The sequence below is a fragment of the mitochondrial genome of Lacerta agilis (assembly GCF_009819535.1).
Source record: "Lacerta agilis mitochondrion, complete genome".
Lineage (NCBI taxonomy): Eukaryota > Metazoa > Chordata > Lepidosauria > Squamata > Lacertidae > Lacerta > Lacerta agilis.
Window position 1 is genome coordinate 1 of NC_021766.1, and position 17,090 is coordinate 17,090.

The 17,090-nt window shown below is 39.7% G+C and overlaps 13 protein-coding genes across 13 annotated transcripts, besides 26 other annotated features; 12 read left to right on the top strand and 1 right to left on the bottom strand. All coding sequences in view use genetic code 2, as the record gives it.

Annotated features, from left to right (window-relative positions):
• Window positions 1–74, top strand: a tRNA (tRNA-Phe).
• Window positions 75–1,020, top strand: an rRNA (s-rRNA).
• Window positions 1,021–1,086, top strand: a tRNA (tRNA-Val).
• Window positions 1,087–2,606, top strand: an rRNA (l-rRNA).
• Window positions 2,607–2,679, top strand: a tRNA (tRNA-Leu).
• On the top strand, window positions 2,680–3,648 carry ND1 (NADH dehydrogenase subunit 1). Its single transcript has one exon. The coding sequence runs from the start codon at window positions 2,680–2,682 to the stop codon at window positions 3,646–3,648; it is 969 nt and encodes a 322-aa protein (YP_008239327.1).
• Window positions 3,649–3,656: 8 nt separating this feature from the next.
• Window positions 3,657–3,727, top strand: a tRNA (tRNA-Ile).
• Window positions 3,728–3,798, bottom strand: a tRNA (tRNA-Gln).
• Window positions 3,798–3,865, top strand: a tRNA (tRNA-Met).
• Window positions 3,866–4,898, top strand: ND2 (NADH dehydrogenase subunit 2). The gene has a single exon. A coding segment is annotated over exon 1 (1,033 nt).
• Window positions 4,899–4,971, top strand: a tRNA (tRNA-Trp).
• A 1-nt stretch (window position 4,972) lies between these two features.
• Window positions 4,973–5,041, bottom strand: a tRNA (tRNA-Ala).
• Window position 5,042: 1 nt separating this feature from the next.
• Window positions 5,043–5,115, bottom strand: a tRNA (tRNA-Asn).
• Window positions 5,116–5,141: an origin of replication (putative light-strand replication origin).
• Window positions 5,142–5,205, bottom strand: a tRNA (tRNA-Cys).
• A 3-nt stretch (window positions 5,206–5,208) lies between these two features.
• Window positions 5,209–5,276, bottom strand: a tRNA (tRNA-Tyr).
• Window position 5,277: 1 nt separating this feature from the next.
• Window positions 5,278–6,822, top strand: COX1 (cytochrome c oxidase subunit I). Its single transcript has one exon. It carries the CDS (start codon window positions 5,278–5,280, stop codon window positions 6,820–6,822), a length of 1,545 nt encoding a protein of 514 aa, YP_008239329.1.
• Window positions 6,818–6,889, bottom strand: a tRNA (tRNA-Ser).
• A 3-nt stretch (window positions 6,890–6,892) lies between these two features.
• Window positions 6,893–6,960, top strand: a tRNA (tRNA-Asp).
• On the top strand, window positions 6,961–7,648 carry COX2 (cytochrome c oxidase subunit II). The gene has a single exon. A coding segment is annotated over exon 1 (688 nt).
• Window positions 7,649–7,713, top strand: a tRNA (tRNA-Lys).
• Window position 7,714: 1 nt separating this feature from the next.
• On the top strand, window positions 7,715–7,876 carry ATP8 (ATP synthase F0 subunit 8). The gene has a single exon. The coding sequence runs from the start codon at window positions 7,715–7,717 to the stop codon at window positions 7,874–7,876; it is 162 nt and encodes a 53-aa protein (YP_008239331.1).
• Window positions 7,867–8,546, top strand: ATP6 (ATP synthase F0 subunit 6). Its single transcript has one exon. A coding segment is annotated over exon 1 (680 nt).
• COX3 (cytochrome c oxidase subunit III) lies at window positions 8,547–9,330 on the top strand. The gene has a single exon. A coding segment is annotated over exon 1 (784 nt).
• Window positions 9,331–9,399, top strand: a tRNA (tRNA-Gly).
• Window positions 9,400–9,745, top strand: ND3 (NADH dehydrogenase subunit 3). The gene has a single exon. A coding segment is annotated over exon 1 (346 nt).
• Window positions 9,746–9,811, top strand: a tRNA (tRNA-Arg).
• A 1-nt stretch (window position 9,812) lies between these two features.
• ND4L (NADH dehydrogenase subunit 4L) lies at window positions 9,813–10,109 on the top strand. The gene has a single exon. The coding sequence runs from the start codon at window positions 9,813–9,815 to the stop codon at window positions 10,107–10,109; it is 297 nt and encodes a 98-aa protein (YP_008239335.1).
• On the top strand, window positions 10,103–11,483 carry ND4 (NADH dehydrogenase subunit 4). Its single transcript has one exon. A coding segment is annotated over exon 1 (1,381 nt).
• Window positions 11,484–11,552, top strand: a tRNA (tRNA-His).
• A 1-nt stretch (window position 11,553) lies between these two features.
• Window positions 11,554–11,617, top strand: a tRNA (tRNA-Ser).
• Window positions 11,618–11,688, top strand: a tRNA (tRNA-Leu).
• A 3-nt stretch (window positions 11,689–11,691) lies between these two features.
• On the top strand, window positions 11,692–13,515 carry ND5 (NADH dehydrogenase subunit 5). Its single transcript has one exon. The coding sequence runs from the start codon at window positions 11,692–11,694 to the stop codon at window positions 13,513–13,515; it is 1,824 nt and encodes a 607-aa protein (YP_008239337.1).
• On the bottom strand, window positions 13,511–14,026 carry ND6 (NADH dehydrogenase subunit 6). The gene has a single exon. It carries the CDS (start codon window positions 14,024–14,026, stop codon window positions 13,511–13,513), a length of 516 nt encoding a protein of 171 aa, YP_008239338.1.
• Window positions 14,027–14,094, bottom strand: a tRNA (tRNA-Glu).
• A 6-nt stretch (window positions 14,095–14,100) lies between these two features.
• Window positions 14,101–15,243, top strand: CYTB (cytochrome b). The gene has a single exon. It carries the CDS (start codon window positions 14,101–14,103, stop codon window positions 15,241–15,243), a length of 1,143 nt encoding a protein of 380 aa, YP_008239339.1.
• A 3-nt stretch (window positions 15,244–15,246) lies between these two features.
• Window positions 15,247–15,314, top strand: a tRNA (tRNA-Thr).
• Window positions 15,315–15,333: 19 nt separating this feature from the next.
• Window positions 15,334–15,402, bottom strand: a tRNA (tRNA-Pro).
• Window positions 15,403–17,090: a D loop (control region).

The window sequence follows — 17,090 nt, forward strand, 5'->3', positions numbered from 1 at the left end:
GTCATTGTAGCTTATTTTTTAAAAGCGCGGCACTGAAGATGCCGAGATGAGGAAAAGAAAAACCTCCACAGACAATAGCCTTGGTCCTAGACTTACCGTTGTTTTTTTTCAAAATTATACATGCAAGTTTCAACGCACCAGTGAAAATGCCCTCAACCCTTAAAAAGGCAGCTGGAGCAGGCATCAGGCACTGAAATTCAAGCCCACAACGCCTTGCTTTGCCACACCCCCACGGGCTGTCAGCAGTAATAAACATTGGGCCATAGGTGAAAACCTGACCCAGTTATGATTCATAGGGCTGGTCAATTTCGTGCCAGCCACCGCGGTTATACGAAAAGCCCAAAACAACGACAAACGGCGTAAAATGTGACTAGAGATTCTTAATGTTAAAAATATTTAAACCCACAACCTAGTCGTAAAACACTCAGATAGTGAAGAAAATCAACAAGTATTTTTGCTTTAAATTCTTGACCACACGAAAGCTTAGAAACAAACTAGGATTAGATACCCTACTATGCTAAGCCCTAAACATTGATTAGCCACTATACAACTTCTCCGCCAGAGAACTACAAGTGAAAAACTTGAAACTCAAAGGACTTGACGGTGTCCCATATCGACCTAGAGGAGCCTGTCCTACAATCGATACTCCACGTTTCACCCAACCTTAACTAGCAAAACATCAGCCTATATACCGCCGTCGACAGCCTACCCTATGAAGGTCTAACAGTAGACTCAATAGCCTCGCCGCTAGTACGTCAGGTCAAGGTGTAGCAAATGTTAAGGTAGAGATTGGCTACATTTTTTATAATAAAAAACACGAAAAGTACCATGAAACCGTACATGAAGGTGAATTTAGTAGTAAAATAGATGAGAGTGTCTATTTTAACAACGCTCTGGGACGCGTACACACCGCCCGTCACCCTCCTCAAACAACATAAACTACCTCTATAATCCAAAAAAGTTAAATAGAGGAGGCAAGTCGTAACATGGTAAGCGTACCGGAAGGTGTGCTTGGTTTAACAAAAAGTAGCTTATAAAAGCACCTAGCTTACAACTAGGAGATGTCAAACACTACGACCTTTTTGAGCCCAAAAACAAGCCAATCAAACATCCAAACATGCCTAATAAACCTAACCAAAACATTTACCCCGGCCAGTAAATGAGATTAAACCCCACCATTTGGCCTCAAAAGTACCGCAAGGGAAAAATGAAAGAATAATGAAAACTTAAGCAAAAAATAGCAAAGATAAATCCCTGTACCTCCTGCATCATGGTCTAGCAAAACATCGTCAGACAAAGAGAACCTTTAGCCTGATCCCCCGAAACCAAACGAGCTATTTTTTGGCAGCAAATAGAGCACACCCGTCCCTGTAGCAAAAGGGTGGGAAGACCAAAAAATAGAGGCGAAAAGCCTATCGAGCTTGGTGATAGCTGGCTACTCATAAAAGAATTTAAGTTCAACTTTAGGTTTTTATAAGACTACTTACAAACTTTTCCTTCTCAACCTAAAGAAATTCAATAGGGGTACAGCCCTATTGAACCGGAATACAGCCCGAACCGAGAGACTTCCTTATTTCCCTTTTAGTGGGCCTCAAAGCAGCCACCAAAAACTGCGTTACAGCACAAACAAATTAATTTCAACAACCCACACATCCTCCCGATACAGTCTGAGTTATTCTATACCAAAATAGAAACACCAATGCTAAAATTAGTAATAAGAAATAATTATTTCTCTTTGCACCCTCTTGAATCAGAATAGAAAAACTACTGATACTTAACAAAAACCAACCCCTTCTTATACCAGCTAAAATGTTGACCTAGTATTGTCACCCCAACACAGGTGTGCAAAAAAGAAAGGCAAAAAGCCGTAAAAGGAACTCGGCAATATATTGTCCCAACTGTTTACCAAAAACATAGCCTTTAGCTTTACAAGTATTAAAGGTTTCGCCTGCCCAGTGACTCTTTAAACGGCCGCGGTATCCTAACCGTGCAAAGGTAGCATAATCACTTGTCCCCTAAATCGGGACTAGAATGAATGGCTAAATGAGGACTAAACTGTCTCTTACGGACTGGCCAATGAAATTGATTTCCCAGTACAAAAGCTGGGATATACTCATAAGACGAGAAGACCCTGTGGAGCTTCAAAACCAAACCACCCAGCATGCTCCTTGGATTTTTAGTTGGGGCGACTTCGGAATATAAAAAAACTTCCAAAAAACAATTTTATTAAGGTTAACACACCAAAATTAACCCATTAGACCCAGCAACTAACTGTTGTCTGATTAATGAACCAAGTTACCCCAGGGATAACAGCGCAATCTCCTTTTAGAGTCCATATCGACAAGGGGGTTTACGACCTCGATGTTGGATCAGGACACCCCAATAGTGCAGCCGCCATTAAAGGTTCGTTTGTTCAACGATTAATAGTCCTACGTGATCTGAGTTCAGACCGGAGAAATCCAGGTCGGTTTCTATCTATGCAGCACTATCTTTAGTACGAAAGGACCAAGATAGTAAGACCTCTTCCAAAAGAACGTCTTAATTAAAGTCACTGATCACTGCTAAAGTATTAAACATACACCTTTCCCCGCCCTAAACAAGGGCTTATTAAGGTGGCAGAGTCAAGTAATGCAAAAGACCTAAAATCTTTCTACAGGGAAGCAAATTCCCTTCTTAATAATGCATAAACTTTTACCTCATATTATTAATCCCATTCTATATATTATTCCCATCCTCATTGCTGTAGCATTCTTAACACTGCTTGAACGCAAAATCTTAAGCTACATACAACTACGAAAAGGTCCAAACGTAGTGGGACCCCTTGGATTATTACAACCCGTTGCTGATGGCGTAAAACTATTTATTAAAGAACCCCTCCGCCCAACACATGCATCCCCTATTCTATTCATTATAGCACCAACCCTAGCCCTCCTACTAGCCCTAATAATATGAGCCCCACTACCAATACCCCACTCCTTAGCAGATATAAACCTAGGCCTTCTATTCCTATTAGCTCTTTCAAGTATAATAGTTTATACAATCTTATGATCTGGATGAGCATCAAACTCAAAATATGCCCTAATTGGAGCCCTACGAGCTATTGCACAAACAATCTCATATGAGGTTACCTTGGGCATCATTCTTCTCTCTGTTATTATGTTTTCCGGCACTTTTACAATACATACCCTGTTAACCACACAAGAACACACCTGATTAATCTTCCCATTATGACCCCTTGCAATAATATGATTTGTCTCAACCCTAGCAGAGACAAATCGCGCACCTTTTGACTTAACTGAAGGAGAATCCGAACTTGTCTCAGGGTTTAACGTCGAATACGCAGCCGGACCATTCGCATTATTCTTCTTAGCCGAATACATAAATATTCTAATAATAAACACACTAACGTGCATTTTATTCTTTAGCCCAACTGCCACAATACAAATAGAACTATTCACAATAAACCTAATAATCAAGACTACATTACTAACTATAATTTTTTTATGAACTCGAGCCTCATACCCACGATTCCGATATGATCAACTAATACACCTTCTATGAAAACAGTTTCTCCCTGCCACCTTAGCTTTATACCTTTGATATATTTCACTTCCAATTGCACTATCAGGACTTCCACCATTAAACTAATTCTACTAGGATGTGTGCCCGAGAACTTAAGGGTTACTTTGATAGAGTAAACTACAGGGATTACAACCCCTCACCTCCTCTAGAAGAATAGGATTCGAACCCACACCTGAGATTCCAAAACTCTCCGTACTTCCATTATACTATCTCCTAGTAAAGTCAGCTAATAAAGCTTTTGGGCCCATACCCCAAAAATGTTGGTTAAACCCCTCCTTTACTAATGAATCCCATCATTTCATCCATATTTATCTCTAACTTAGCCCTTGGAACAATCATTGTTGCTGCCAGCTATCATTGATTTTTAGCCTGAGTTGGATTAGAACTAAATACCCTAGCCATTATTCCAATACTAGCTAAACAACACCACCCACGAGCCACTGAAGCAGCAACAAAATACTTTATTATCCAAGCAACAGCTTCATCTATTATCCTACTTTCAAGCGTCATCAACGCTTGACATACCGGAACCTGAGATATTACTCAACTTACTTCACACCCCACTCCTACCTTACTAACAATTGCCTTGGCTATAAAATTAGGCCTTGCCCCAATACACTTTTGACTCCCAGAGGTTATACAAGGAATCAACACATCAACTGCCCTTATTATAACAACCTGACAAAAACTGCCACCAATAACACTACTATATTTAACTACTCATCAACTTCCAACTATAGTCGTATTACTCCTAGCTGTTCTATCTGTCCTAATTGGAGGCTGATCTGCTAAAAGCCAAACTCAAATACGTAAAATTATGGCCTACTCATCAATCGCACACCTCGGGTGAATGCTCACAGCACTCTCCCTATCACAAAACCTGCTATTATTTACCCTATTTATCTATATTCTTATAACTTCCTCAATATTTCTGGTCCTCATCTCCTCTATGTCCAAAACTTCAAAAGACCTTGGACAACTATGGTCAACCTCTCCAGCCATTACATCAATTTCCATAATTACCCTAATTTCTCTAGGTGGCCTCCCTCCACTCATTGGCTTCTTACCAAAATGATTAATCCTTTCGGAACTTACAAACAACCACCTCACCTCCATAGCAGTTATCCTCGCCCTATCATCTCTCCTTAGTCTTATATTTTACATACGACTAACATATACAACAACTCTCACCATTTCCCCAAACACAACTAATTCTATAATGAAGTGACGATTTAAACTAACAAAACCACTCAACATAGTCCCCATAATCACCTCCCTCCTCACCCTGTCACCCCTCCTACCACTAATTTCCCCTTAGAAGCTTAAGTTATATCTTCAAACTAGAAGCCTTCAAAGCCTCAAAAAGGGTACAAAAATCCCTAGCTTCTGATAAGACCTGCATAACCTTAATATGCATCTCTTAAATGCAACTCAAACGCTTTAATTAAGCTAAGGCCTTTCAAGACGGACAGGCCTTGATCCTGTAAAACTCTAGTTAACAGCTAAAAACCCAAACCAGCGGGCTTCCATCTTTCTTCCCCCGTTATAAAAAAAACGGGGGAAGCCCCGGCACCTTTATGGTGCTTCTCCAAATTTGCACTTTGGCGTAACTACCTCAAGGCTAGCTGATAGGGGAAGACTACTTTTCTCCGTGCTGGGGTTTACAGCCCCACGCCTTCCTCGGCCACCCTACCCGTGTCCTTAATTCGTTGATTTTTTTCAACCAACCACAAAGATATCGGCACCCTATACTTATTATTTGGTGCCTGAGCCGGCATGGTCGGCACGGCACTGAGCTTAATTATCCGGACAGAATTAAGCCAACCAGGTACTCTCCTTGGAGATGACCAGGTCTATAATGTAGTCGTAACAGCCCACGCCTTCGTTATAATTTTTTTTCTTGTTATACCAGTTATAATTGGAGGCTTTGGAAACTGACTTGTTCCCCTTATAATTGGGGCCCCGGACATAGCATTTCCACGAATAAACAATATAAGCTTTTGGCTTCTTCCCCCCTCACTACTTCTCCTCCTTTCATCCTCAGCTATTGAGGCTGGAGCGGGAACCGGATGAACTGTTTACCCTCCATTGGCAGGAAACTTAGCTCACGCTGGGGCATCCGTAGATCTAACTATTTTTTCACTCCATTTGGCCGGAATCTCCTCTATTCTAGGAGCAATCAACTTTATTACAACCTGCATTAACATGAAACCCCCAAACATGTCACAATACCAAACCCCCTTATTCGTATGATCAGTTTTAATTACAGCAGTACTCCTCCTCCTCTCCCTCCCAGTTTTAGCCGCCGGCATCACCATGCTCCTAACAGACCGAAACCTTAATACCTCCTTTTTTGACCCTGCAGGAGGAGGCGACCCTATTCTCTACCAACCTTTATTTTGATTCTTTGTGCAACCAGAGGTTTATATCTGAATCTACCCAGGCTGAGCCATAGTTTCTCACATTGTCACATATTATGCAGGAAAAAAAGAACCCTTTGGCTACATGGGTATAGTTTGAGCCATAATATCAATCGGTTTTTTAGGCTTTATTGTGTGAGCTCATCATATATTTACAGTAGGAATGGACGTTGATACCCGAGCTTACTTTACCTCAGCCACAATAATTATTGCTATTCCTACAGGAGTAAAAGTTTTTAGCTGACTCGCAACCCTTCACGGGGGAACAATTAAATGGGACGCAGCTATACTTTGGGCCCTAGGATTTATTTTCTTATTTACTGTAGGGGGTCTTACAGGCATTATTTTAGCCAACTCCTCATTAGATATTGTCCTTCATGATACATACTACGTAGTTGCTCATTTCCACTATGTTTTATCAATAGGAGCTGTCTTTGCCATCATAGGCGGGTTTGTTCATTGATTCCCACTCTTTACAGGATACACCCTGCACAGCTCATGAACAAAAGCTCAGTTTGGTGTAATATTTACTGGCGTCAATATAACATTCTTTCCACAACACTTCCTAGGATTAGCAGGTATACCCCGACGCTATTCTGACTACCCAGATGCATACACCCTTTGAAACTCCGTTTCATCAATTGGCTCTCTAATTTCACTAACAGCTGTAATTATAATAATATTTATTATTTGGGAAGCCTTAGCAGCTAAACGTGAAGTTCTTACCCTCGAATTAACTAACACCAACCTAGAGTGACTTCACGGCTGTCCACCTCCATACCACACCTATGAAGAAGCAACCTATGTACAAACCTCAAGGGAGGGGGGACTTGAACCACCTCTAACTAGTTTCAAGCTAGTCACACACCCTCTTATGTTTCTCCCCTTATAAGGTTCTAGTAAATTAATTACATAGCTCTGTCAGTGCTAAATTACAGATTAAAACCTGTGAACCTTAGTGGCACATCCAGCACAACTAGGTTTTCAAAATGCAGCCTCTCCTATTATAGAAGAGCTCCTCCACTTTCATGATCATGCACTAATAATTGTCTTCTTAATTAGCGCTCTAGTTCTATACATTATTAGCCTAATATTATCAACAAAACTTACCCATACTAACACAATAGATGCCCAGGAAGTAGAAATAATCTGAACCATTCTTCCCGCAATTATCTTAATTATAATTGCACTTCCCTCCCTTCAAATCCTTTACCTCATAGACGAAGTCAACAACCCCCACCTTACTATTAAAGCTATCGGACACCAGTGATATTGAAGCTATGAGTACACAGACTACGAAAACCTGTTATTTGACTCATATATAATCCCAACATGCGACCTACTACCTGGAAACTTTCGCCTATTAGAGGTAGATCACCGAGTTGTAATTCCTACAGAATCACCAATCCGAATTTTAATTTCAGCAGAAGATGTTCTACACTCATGAGCAATTCCAACACTTGGTATTAAAACAGACGCAGTCCCAGGTCGACTAAACCAAACAACCTTAATTACATCCCACCCAGGTTTATTTTATGGCCAATGTTCAGAGATTTCTGGCTCAAATCATAGCTTTATACGCATTGTAGTAGAATCAACACCTCTAAAATACTTTGAAGACTGATCTAAACTTATAGTAAGCTCATCACTGAGAAGCTACATTCAGCACTAGCCTTTTAAGCTAGAGAGGGGAAACAGTTTCCCTCAGTGAAATGCCCCAGCTTAATCCAACCCCTTGATTTATAGTCTTTATTCTAATCTGAGTATTTCTCATCATATTTTTTACAAAAACCTTAAACAACAACCCCCCCCTCTCAACTTCACAATATTATAAGCAACCCAGTAATCACCACTGAATCTGACCATGACTTTAAGCTTCTTTGATCAATTTAGTATCCCCAACATCCTGGGCATTCCTTTAATAATCCCAGCTTTATTGTTCCCTCTAATTATTTGATTTACAACAAACCGCCTCATCCAAAACCGATATTCAACCATTCAGTCCTCTTTCACTTTTTATATTACAAAACAAATAATGTTACCAATTAACACCACAGGACATAAATGGGCAAGCACCTTTGTAACACTCATATTAATACTTATACTGTTTAACACACTAGGCCTGCTACCTTACACCTTCACCCCAACCACTCAACTCTCAATGAATATAGCCCTTGCTGTCCCAACCTGATTAATAACTATCTTTATTGGACTACGAAACCAACCTACCGCCTCACTAGGCCACCTTCTCCCAGAAGGCACCCCCACCTTACTTATTCCTATATTAATTTTAATCGAAACTGTTAGCCTACTTATCCGCCCTATTGCATTAGGAGTACGACTAACAGCCAACTTAACAGCCGGACATTTACTAATCCAACTCACCTCAACAGCAGTATTTGCCCTCCTAAATACTATAACCATTACAGCATCCACAACCTTAATTGTACTTATTCTGCTAACCTGCCTAGAAATAGCTGTTGCCTTAATCCAAGCCTATGTGTTCGTCCTACTTCTAACCCTCTACCTACAAGAAAACATTTAATGACCCACCAGGCACACCCATTTCACATAGTAGACCCAAGTCCCTGACCACTAACAGGAGCCATCGCCGCATTATTAATGACATCAGGTCTAGCAGCATGATTTCATTTTAATAACACTAACCTAATATACCTTGGCCTAGTTGTCTTATTATTAACTATACAACAATGGTGACGAGACATCATCCGTGAAGGAACTTATCAAGGACAACACACAGCACCCGTACAAAAGGGGTTACGATATGGCATAATCTTATTTATTACCTCAGAAGTACTATTCTTCGCAGGCTTCTTTTGAGCTTTTTATCATTCAAGTTTAGCCCCAACCCCAGAACTAGGAAACCAATGACCACCAACCGGAATTGAACCTTTAAACGCCTTTGAAGTCCCATTGCTTAACACTGCTGTCCTACTAGCCTCTGGAGTAACAGTAACATGAGCCCACCATGCTCTAATAGAGGGTAAACGAAAAGACATAATTCAAGCACTTACCCTAACAATCTTACTTGGCTTATATTTTACAATCCTTCAAGCCGCCGAATATTATGAAGCCCCCTTCACAATCTCAGATAGCGTCTATGGCGCTACTTTCTTCGTAGCCACAGGTTTCCATGGCCTTCATGTAATTATTGGCTCAACCTTTCTTCTTGTCTGTCTTATTCGACAACTATCTCACCATTTTACAACAAGTCACCATTTTGGATTTGAAGCCGCTGCCTGATATTGACACTTTGTAGATGTCGTATGATTATTCTTATATGTATCAATCTACTGATGAGGCTCATACTTTTTTAATATAATTAATATGGATGACTTCCACTCATCCAACCTCAGCACAAACCTGAGAAAAAGTAATGAACCTTATAACAATATTTATTATTACTACTTTAATTTCAACAATCCTTATTCTAATTAGCTTCTGACTCCCGCAAATACTACCAGACATAGAAAAACTCTCCCCATACGAATGTGGGTTTGACCCATTGGGCTCTGCACGACTCCCTTTCTCTATTCGATTTTTTTTAGTAGCCATTTTATTTCTTCTTTTCGACCTAGAAATTGCCCTCCTGCTCCCAACCCCCTGAGCAACAAACCTTCCTTACCCTATAGTAACTGTCTCATGGGTATACACAATTATTACCCTTTTAACCCTAGGCCTCATCTATGAATGAACACAGGGCGGTCTAGATTGAGCCGAATAAGGGGTTAGTCTAAACAAGACCATTAATTTCGACTTAATAAATTCTGATATACCAGAACCCCTAACATGTCAACAATCCTTTTTCTATTAAATACCTCCTTTCTACTTGGCTTATTAGGCCTATCATTTCATCGCACTCATCTTATATCCATTCTTATCTGCATTGAAGCAATAATACTAACGCCATACTTAATAATGACGACACTTATATCTTCTACGAATACTCCAACTACTGCCATACTACCCATCCTACTTTTAGCTCTATCAGCCTGTGAAGCCAGCACAGGACTCGCTCTTTTAGTTGCTACAACTCGAACACATGGAACAGACCACATGAAAACTCTCAATCTCCTAAAATGTTAAAAATTATTATCCCAACGGCTTTATTAGTACCATCCGCCCTTTTACTCAGTCCAAATATCCTCTTCTCAACCATAGTTGGATACTCAATACTTCTATCCCTTCTTAGCCTTTTATTGTTCAACCACCCAATACTTCTTAAAATCTCCAATGCAACTACTTATTTTACTACTGACACTACCTCAACTCCTCTTATTGTTCTTTCTTGCTGACTCCTCCCACTTATAATTCTGGCAAGCCAAAATCACCTAAAAACCGAACCCCAATATCGAAAACGCATGTTTTTAATAACTTTGTCAACCCTACAAACAATTCTCATTTTAACCTTCTCTGCCTCAGAGTTTATTCTATTTTACATTCTATTTGAAGCCACCCTGATTCCCACTTTAATTATTATTACACGTTGAGGAAACCAAGCCGAACGTTTAAATGCTGGCCTCTACTTTTTATTCTACACACTAACAAGCTCCTTACCCCTCCTAATTACTATACTTTATCTAAACAACAAATATGCCCACACCTCAATAGAACTTTTTTACCTTAATCAACCAGAACTACCTTCCACAAGCCCTAACCCCATATTCTGACTAGCTTCTCTTTTAGCCTTTATAGTCAAACTACCACTATATGGTCTTCACCTTTGACTTCCAAAAGCTCATGTAGAAGCCCCAATTGCCGGTTCAATAGGAACTGCTGCAGTCTTACTAAAACTAGGAGGCTACGGCCTAATTCGCGTCTCACCCCTACTTTATCCGCACCCTCAAACCCTTGTTCTTCCAATCATAGTCATAGCCCTATGAGGCATCCTGATAACTAGCTCAATTTGTCTTCGACAAACGGACCTAAAAGCCTTAATCGCCTACTCATCCGTAAGCCACATAGGCCTTGTCGCAGCTGCAATCCTGACACAAACCCCCTGAGGACTTACAGGCGCCATAATCCTAATAATCGCACACGGACTTACTTCCTCAGCCCTATTCACTTTAGCAAACACTAACTATGAGCGCGCACACACACGAACACTACTTATTGTCCGCGGCCTACAACTCATCTTTCCACTAATATCCTCCTGATGACTCCTTGTTAACTTAACCAACATAGCACTTCCCCCATCCATCAATCTGATTGGAGAACTTTACATTATTATTACACTATTTAACTGGTCCCCTCCCTCCATTTTACTCACCGGGGTCGGAACCTTAATCACTGCCTCATACTCCTTATATATGTTCCTAATAACCCAACGAGGTTCAACTTCTACACAATTTCAACTATTATCCCCAACCCACACTCGAGAACACTTGACCCTCATTCTTCATTTACTTCCCCTAGGGCTTCTTATCTTAAAGCCTGCTCTCATTTCAGGACTTTTCATCTGTAAATATAGTTTACCTAAAACCCTAGACTGTGAATCTAGAAACAGAAGCTCATATCTTCTTATTTACCAAGAGGTGTATGAACAAATTGACCTGCTAATTCAAACAACTGAGGATAAAATCCCCAGACCTCTTACTTCTAAAGGAAAGTAGTGATCCATTGGTCTTAGGCACCAAAAATCTTGGTGCAACTCCAAGTAAAAGTAAGCATGCACAATCTCCTAATGCATTCCTCCATACTTACGGTCCTATTTATCTTAATCCATCCCCTCCTAATAACGCTAAACCCAATTCCTTTGATAATAGGCTGAAGCATGCTCTACGCAAAAACCGCTGTCCAACTCGCATTTAAAGTCAGCTTGATTCCACTTGCTGTCTTTATACTCACCGGAATAGAAGCCTCAACAACTAACGTCACATGAGCCAGTCTTGCCGGAATAGAAATTAACATTAGCTTCATCTTCGACATATACTCACTCACATTTGTCCCAATTAGTCTTTTCGTCACCTGGTCTATCCTCGAATTTGCCAACTGATACATATCTTCAGACCCAAACATAAGCCGATTCTTCAAATACCTCTTAATCTTCCTACTCGCTATACTTATTCTAGTAACAGCTAACAATATATTTCAACTCTTTGTGGGCTGAGAAGGCGTAGGAATCATGTCCTTCATACTAATTGGCTGATGATTTGCTCGCCCAGACGCTAATACAGCAGCCCTCCAGGCTATTATCTTCAATCGTGTCGGAGATATTGGATTCATACTTTCACTGGCATGACTAGCAACCCACCTGGCAACCTGAAATATCCAAGAAATAACAATTCAAATAAAAAACCCCCCCCTCCTCCCCCTATTGGGCCTAGTCCTTGCCTCTGCTGGTAAATCTGCCCAATTTGGCCTTCACCCCTGACTCCCAGCCGCCATAGAAGGCCCAACACCAGTCTCAGCCCTACTCCACTCAAGCACCATAGTCGTAGCCGGAGTGTTCCTACTCATTCGCCTCCACCCAATACTAGAAAACAATGAAACAGCACTATCTATCTGCCTATGCTTAGGAGCACTAACCACACTATTTACAGCCCTATGCGCACTAACACAAAACGACATTAAAAAAATTATTGCATTCTCAACTTCCAGCCAATTAGGCCTAATAATGGTTACTATTGGCCTTAACCAACCTCAGCTAGCCTTCCTTCACATCTCTACTCATGCTTTCTTTAAAGCCATATTATTCCTATGTTCTGGCGCAATTATTCATAACCTTAATGATGAACAAGATATCCGAAAAATAGGAGGCATACAAAAAATATTACCAACCACAGCTACATGTCTAACTATCGGAAGCCTCGCCCTTACAGGAACCCCTTTCCTATCAGGTTTCTACTCAAAAGACACAATTATTGAAACTATAAACAGCTCCTACTTAAACGCCTGAGCCCTAGCAGTCACACTTTTCGCAACAATACTAACTGCCACCTATACCATACGAATAGTCTTTTATGTTCAACTTAACACACCACGAACAACAACATCAATCATAAATGAACTACCCCCCACCCTTACTAATCCCCTTATTCGCCTCGCTATTGGAAGTCTTTTAACAGGCCTAATCCTTGTAACAACACTACTTCCAACAAAACCCGCCCCAACCACAATACCTACTACCATAAAACTCTGTGCTATAATTATTACCATTTTGGGAGCCCTATTCGCTCTACAAATCGCAAAAAAAACGACTTGACTTATGACCACTAAACGATTAAAACATCAAGAATTCTCTAACCAACTAGGATTTTTTAATCCAACATTACATCGCCTTTTCCCACTAACTTCCCTATTCTCGGGACAAACCATAGCCCTACACATTAACGACCTACTTTGACTAGAAAAAACAGGACCAAAAGGATTAATCTCTTTAAGCCTTCCTAGCATTAAAGCCACTACCGCCGCACAAAAAGGACTAATAAAATTTTATCTTTCAATCTTTATCATTACTTCAGTATGCTTCATCACAATTTTATGAACCTAACAACACGAAGACTCCCCCGCACTAACCCACGAGTTAATTCTAAGACAACAAACAACGTCAATAATAATGCTCAACCACAAATCAACAAACCTCCTCCACCTAAATAATATAATAATGACACACCACTTAAATCCACACGAACAACGGATAACCCCCACGAATCTATTCCATTAACTCCCAAACTAATAAATTCCCCTTCACCAAACATGAACACTAAAAATACTATTAGAAAAACATAACTGATTAAATAACCCCCTAAATTGCCCCAAGACTCAGGAAAGGGGTCTGATGCTAAAGCAACAGAATAAGCAAAAACAACTAATATACCACCCAAATAAATTAACAAGAGTACAAGAGATACAAAAGAACCCCCTAACAAAATTAAAACTCCACACCCTAGACCAGCAGCAACAACCAAACTTCCCGCCCCAAAATAAGGAGATGGGTTACACGCAACTCCAACTAAACTAATAACAAAACAAACTAAAAAAAACTCAATAAAATATATCACCATTTTAATCTGGCCTTACACCAAAACCTGCGACTTGAAAAACCGCCGTTGTATTCAACTACTAAAATTAACCAATGACGCTTAATTTACGAAAACAACACCCCATCTTTAAAATCATCAATGCCTCCTTTATTGACCTCCCAACTCCATCTAACATCTCTGCTTGATGAAACTTTGGGTCTCTACTAGGTCTATGCCTCATTATTCAAACCATTACAGGTCTCTTCTTAGCCATACATTACACTGCAGATATCTCCTCTGCATTTTCATCTGTTGCCCATATTCACCGAGATGTACAACATGGCTGATTAATTCGTAACCTACACGCTAACGGCGCATCCATATTCTTTACCTGCATTTACCTCCACATTGGACGTGGACTATATTATGGCTCCTACATCTATACTGAAACCTGAAACATTGGAATCCTTCTCCTTCTTATAGTGATAGCCACAGCTTTCATAGGCTATGTATTACCTTGAGGACAAATATCCTTCTGAGGAGCTACCGTTATTACTAATCTTCTCTCCGCAATACCTTACGTAGGTACAACTCTTGTTGAATGAATTTGAGGCGGGTTTGCAATTGACAACGCAACCCTCACACGCTTTTTCACCATCCATTTTTTGCTACCATTCATCATTATAGGCACTTCCATAGTCCATCTCCTCTTCCTTCATGAAACAGGATCAAACAACCCAACAGGCCTTAACTCCAACACAGACAAAATCCCGTTCCACCCCTACTACTCATATAAAGACCTTTTCGGTGCCCTACTCATATTAATATGCCTCCTATCTTTAGCCCTATTCTTACCGAACCTTTTAGGCGACCCAGAAAATTTCTCACCCGCAAACCCCCTAGTAACACCCCCACACATTAAACCAGAATGATACTTCCTTTTTGCCTATGCAATCCTCCGCTCTATTCCAAACAAACTAGGAGGTGTTTTAGCCCTCTTATTTTCAATTCTAATCCTATTTACTTCCCCAATGCTTCATCTATCAAAACAACGCACCCTAACATACCGCCCACTATCCCAAATACTATTTTGGTTACTTATCTCAGATGTCATTATCTTAACATGAATTGGAGGTCAACCAGTAGAACACCCATTCATTATTATTGGCCAACTCGCTTCCATCCTTTATTTTATAATTTTTCTCCTCTTCATACCTGCCCTAGCTCTACTAGAAAATAAACTTCTTAAATGGTAATCTGTCCTAGTAGCTTAAACCTACAAAGCATCGGTCTTGTAAACCGGAAATGGGGTTCACCCCCTAGGACAACACCAACATACACCACAATCAAAAGAGAAGGCTTTAATCCCCCATCACTAGCCCCCAAAACTAGTATTTTTTCTAAACTATCTTTTGTACCCAGCCGCTCCAAGAGCGGCTTTTTTGCCTCTACACCCAGCCGCTCCAAGAGCGGCTTTTTTGCCTCTACACCCAGCCGCTCCAAGAGCGGCTTTTTTGCCTCTACACCCAGCCGCTCCAAGAGCGGCTTTTTTGCCTCTACACCCAGCCGCTCCAAGAGCGGCTTTTTGCCTCTACACCCAGCCGCTCCAAGACCGGCTTTTTTGCCTCTACACCCAGCCGCTCCAAGACGCTTTAGTATTTTTACAGGTGATGATCTATATACTATTATGTATATAGTGCATTAACTGAATTACCCCATGAAAAATTAATAGTACATTATCCTATTAATAAGACATAATACATATATGTATAATTATGCATTAATATATTTACCCCATGAATATCCTTATATATACTAGTAACTATATATTTTACATAATACATAACTGTTTTAAGTACATACTATTATATACCATACGACTATTATTTAGGTATTATATCCTATTTATTTGACTTAAGAACGTTTTATATATATCGTGCATTATTGTATAAACTCATGGATATCCATTAATTACTACCCTGCATTATTTTACATTTGGACATTACCTGAAATATTTCTCTTCAACACGGAAGTGTATTTTATACATGGTTATTTATTGATCTGGCTTCTCACGTGAGAATCATCAACCCCTGTATATAAGGCCCCCCTCCCTAGTATCACGTCCATAACTTGAGGTTGCATCACTTTCTCACTTTTTCCAAGGCCTCTGGTTGTTAGGTCAGGACCATCCTACTCTCCATCACCACTTTCTCACCTTTTCCAAGGCCTCTGGTTAATGGGTTAGTTACCCTCGTACCCTTGCTCATAGCATAACTGGTTTTCCTGGCGGCTGGTATTTTTTATTTCTCTTTCCCTTCAGATCACATCTCAAGTGCTCCTACCTATCCGGTTTCGAGCCCGAGCTAACAGTGCAATGGTCTTCGCGCAAGCTTCCTATATGGTATTATTGTCTTAATGCTTGGTAGACATATTTTTTGACACCAACGAAACACCCCTGAAAAACTTCATAAAATTTTAACAAACTTTTAACAAACTTTTAACAAATTTTTTAAACTTTAGCCTAAAACTTTCTAACACAATTTTATCAACATCATTACCCGCGATCCATACTCATTACAAAAAACAAAAAAATTTAACAATAAATATTCTACAACAAACAAATTTATTACATTACTAAAATTTATCATAAATATTAAAATTTAATTAAAATAAAATACATTTTTTTTTATGGCAAACCCCCCTACCCCCCTACCAATGATTTTTCATGTTTAGTCAAATTTTTTTTCTCGCCAAACCCCTAAAACGAGATTCAACTAAACTGATCAATTATCGGTTAATTACAGTCAGTACTACATTCTTTTACAAATGATACAACTATAATTTTTTGTTCAAACCCTTGTTAAAATTTGATTCGTCATCAAACTTTTTTGCCTGAAACTTTCTAACACACTTATAAAAAACTTGTTTAATTTATAAAAAATATGTTAGCTTTGTCAGGATCAAACTACAAAGCCTTTTGTATGATTTATTATGTTTGTTTGGACCAAACTACATTTTCATAAAAAATTTTTTGCTTCATATATATATATTAAAATTTTGATGCCTTTAGCAACTTTTATTATATATCTCAGGACTAAAACAT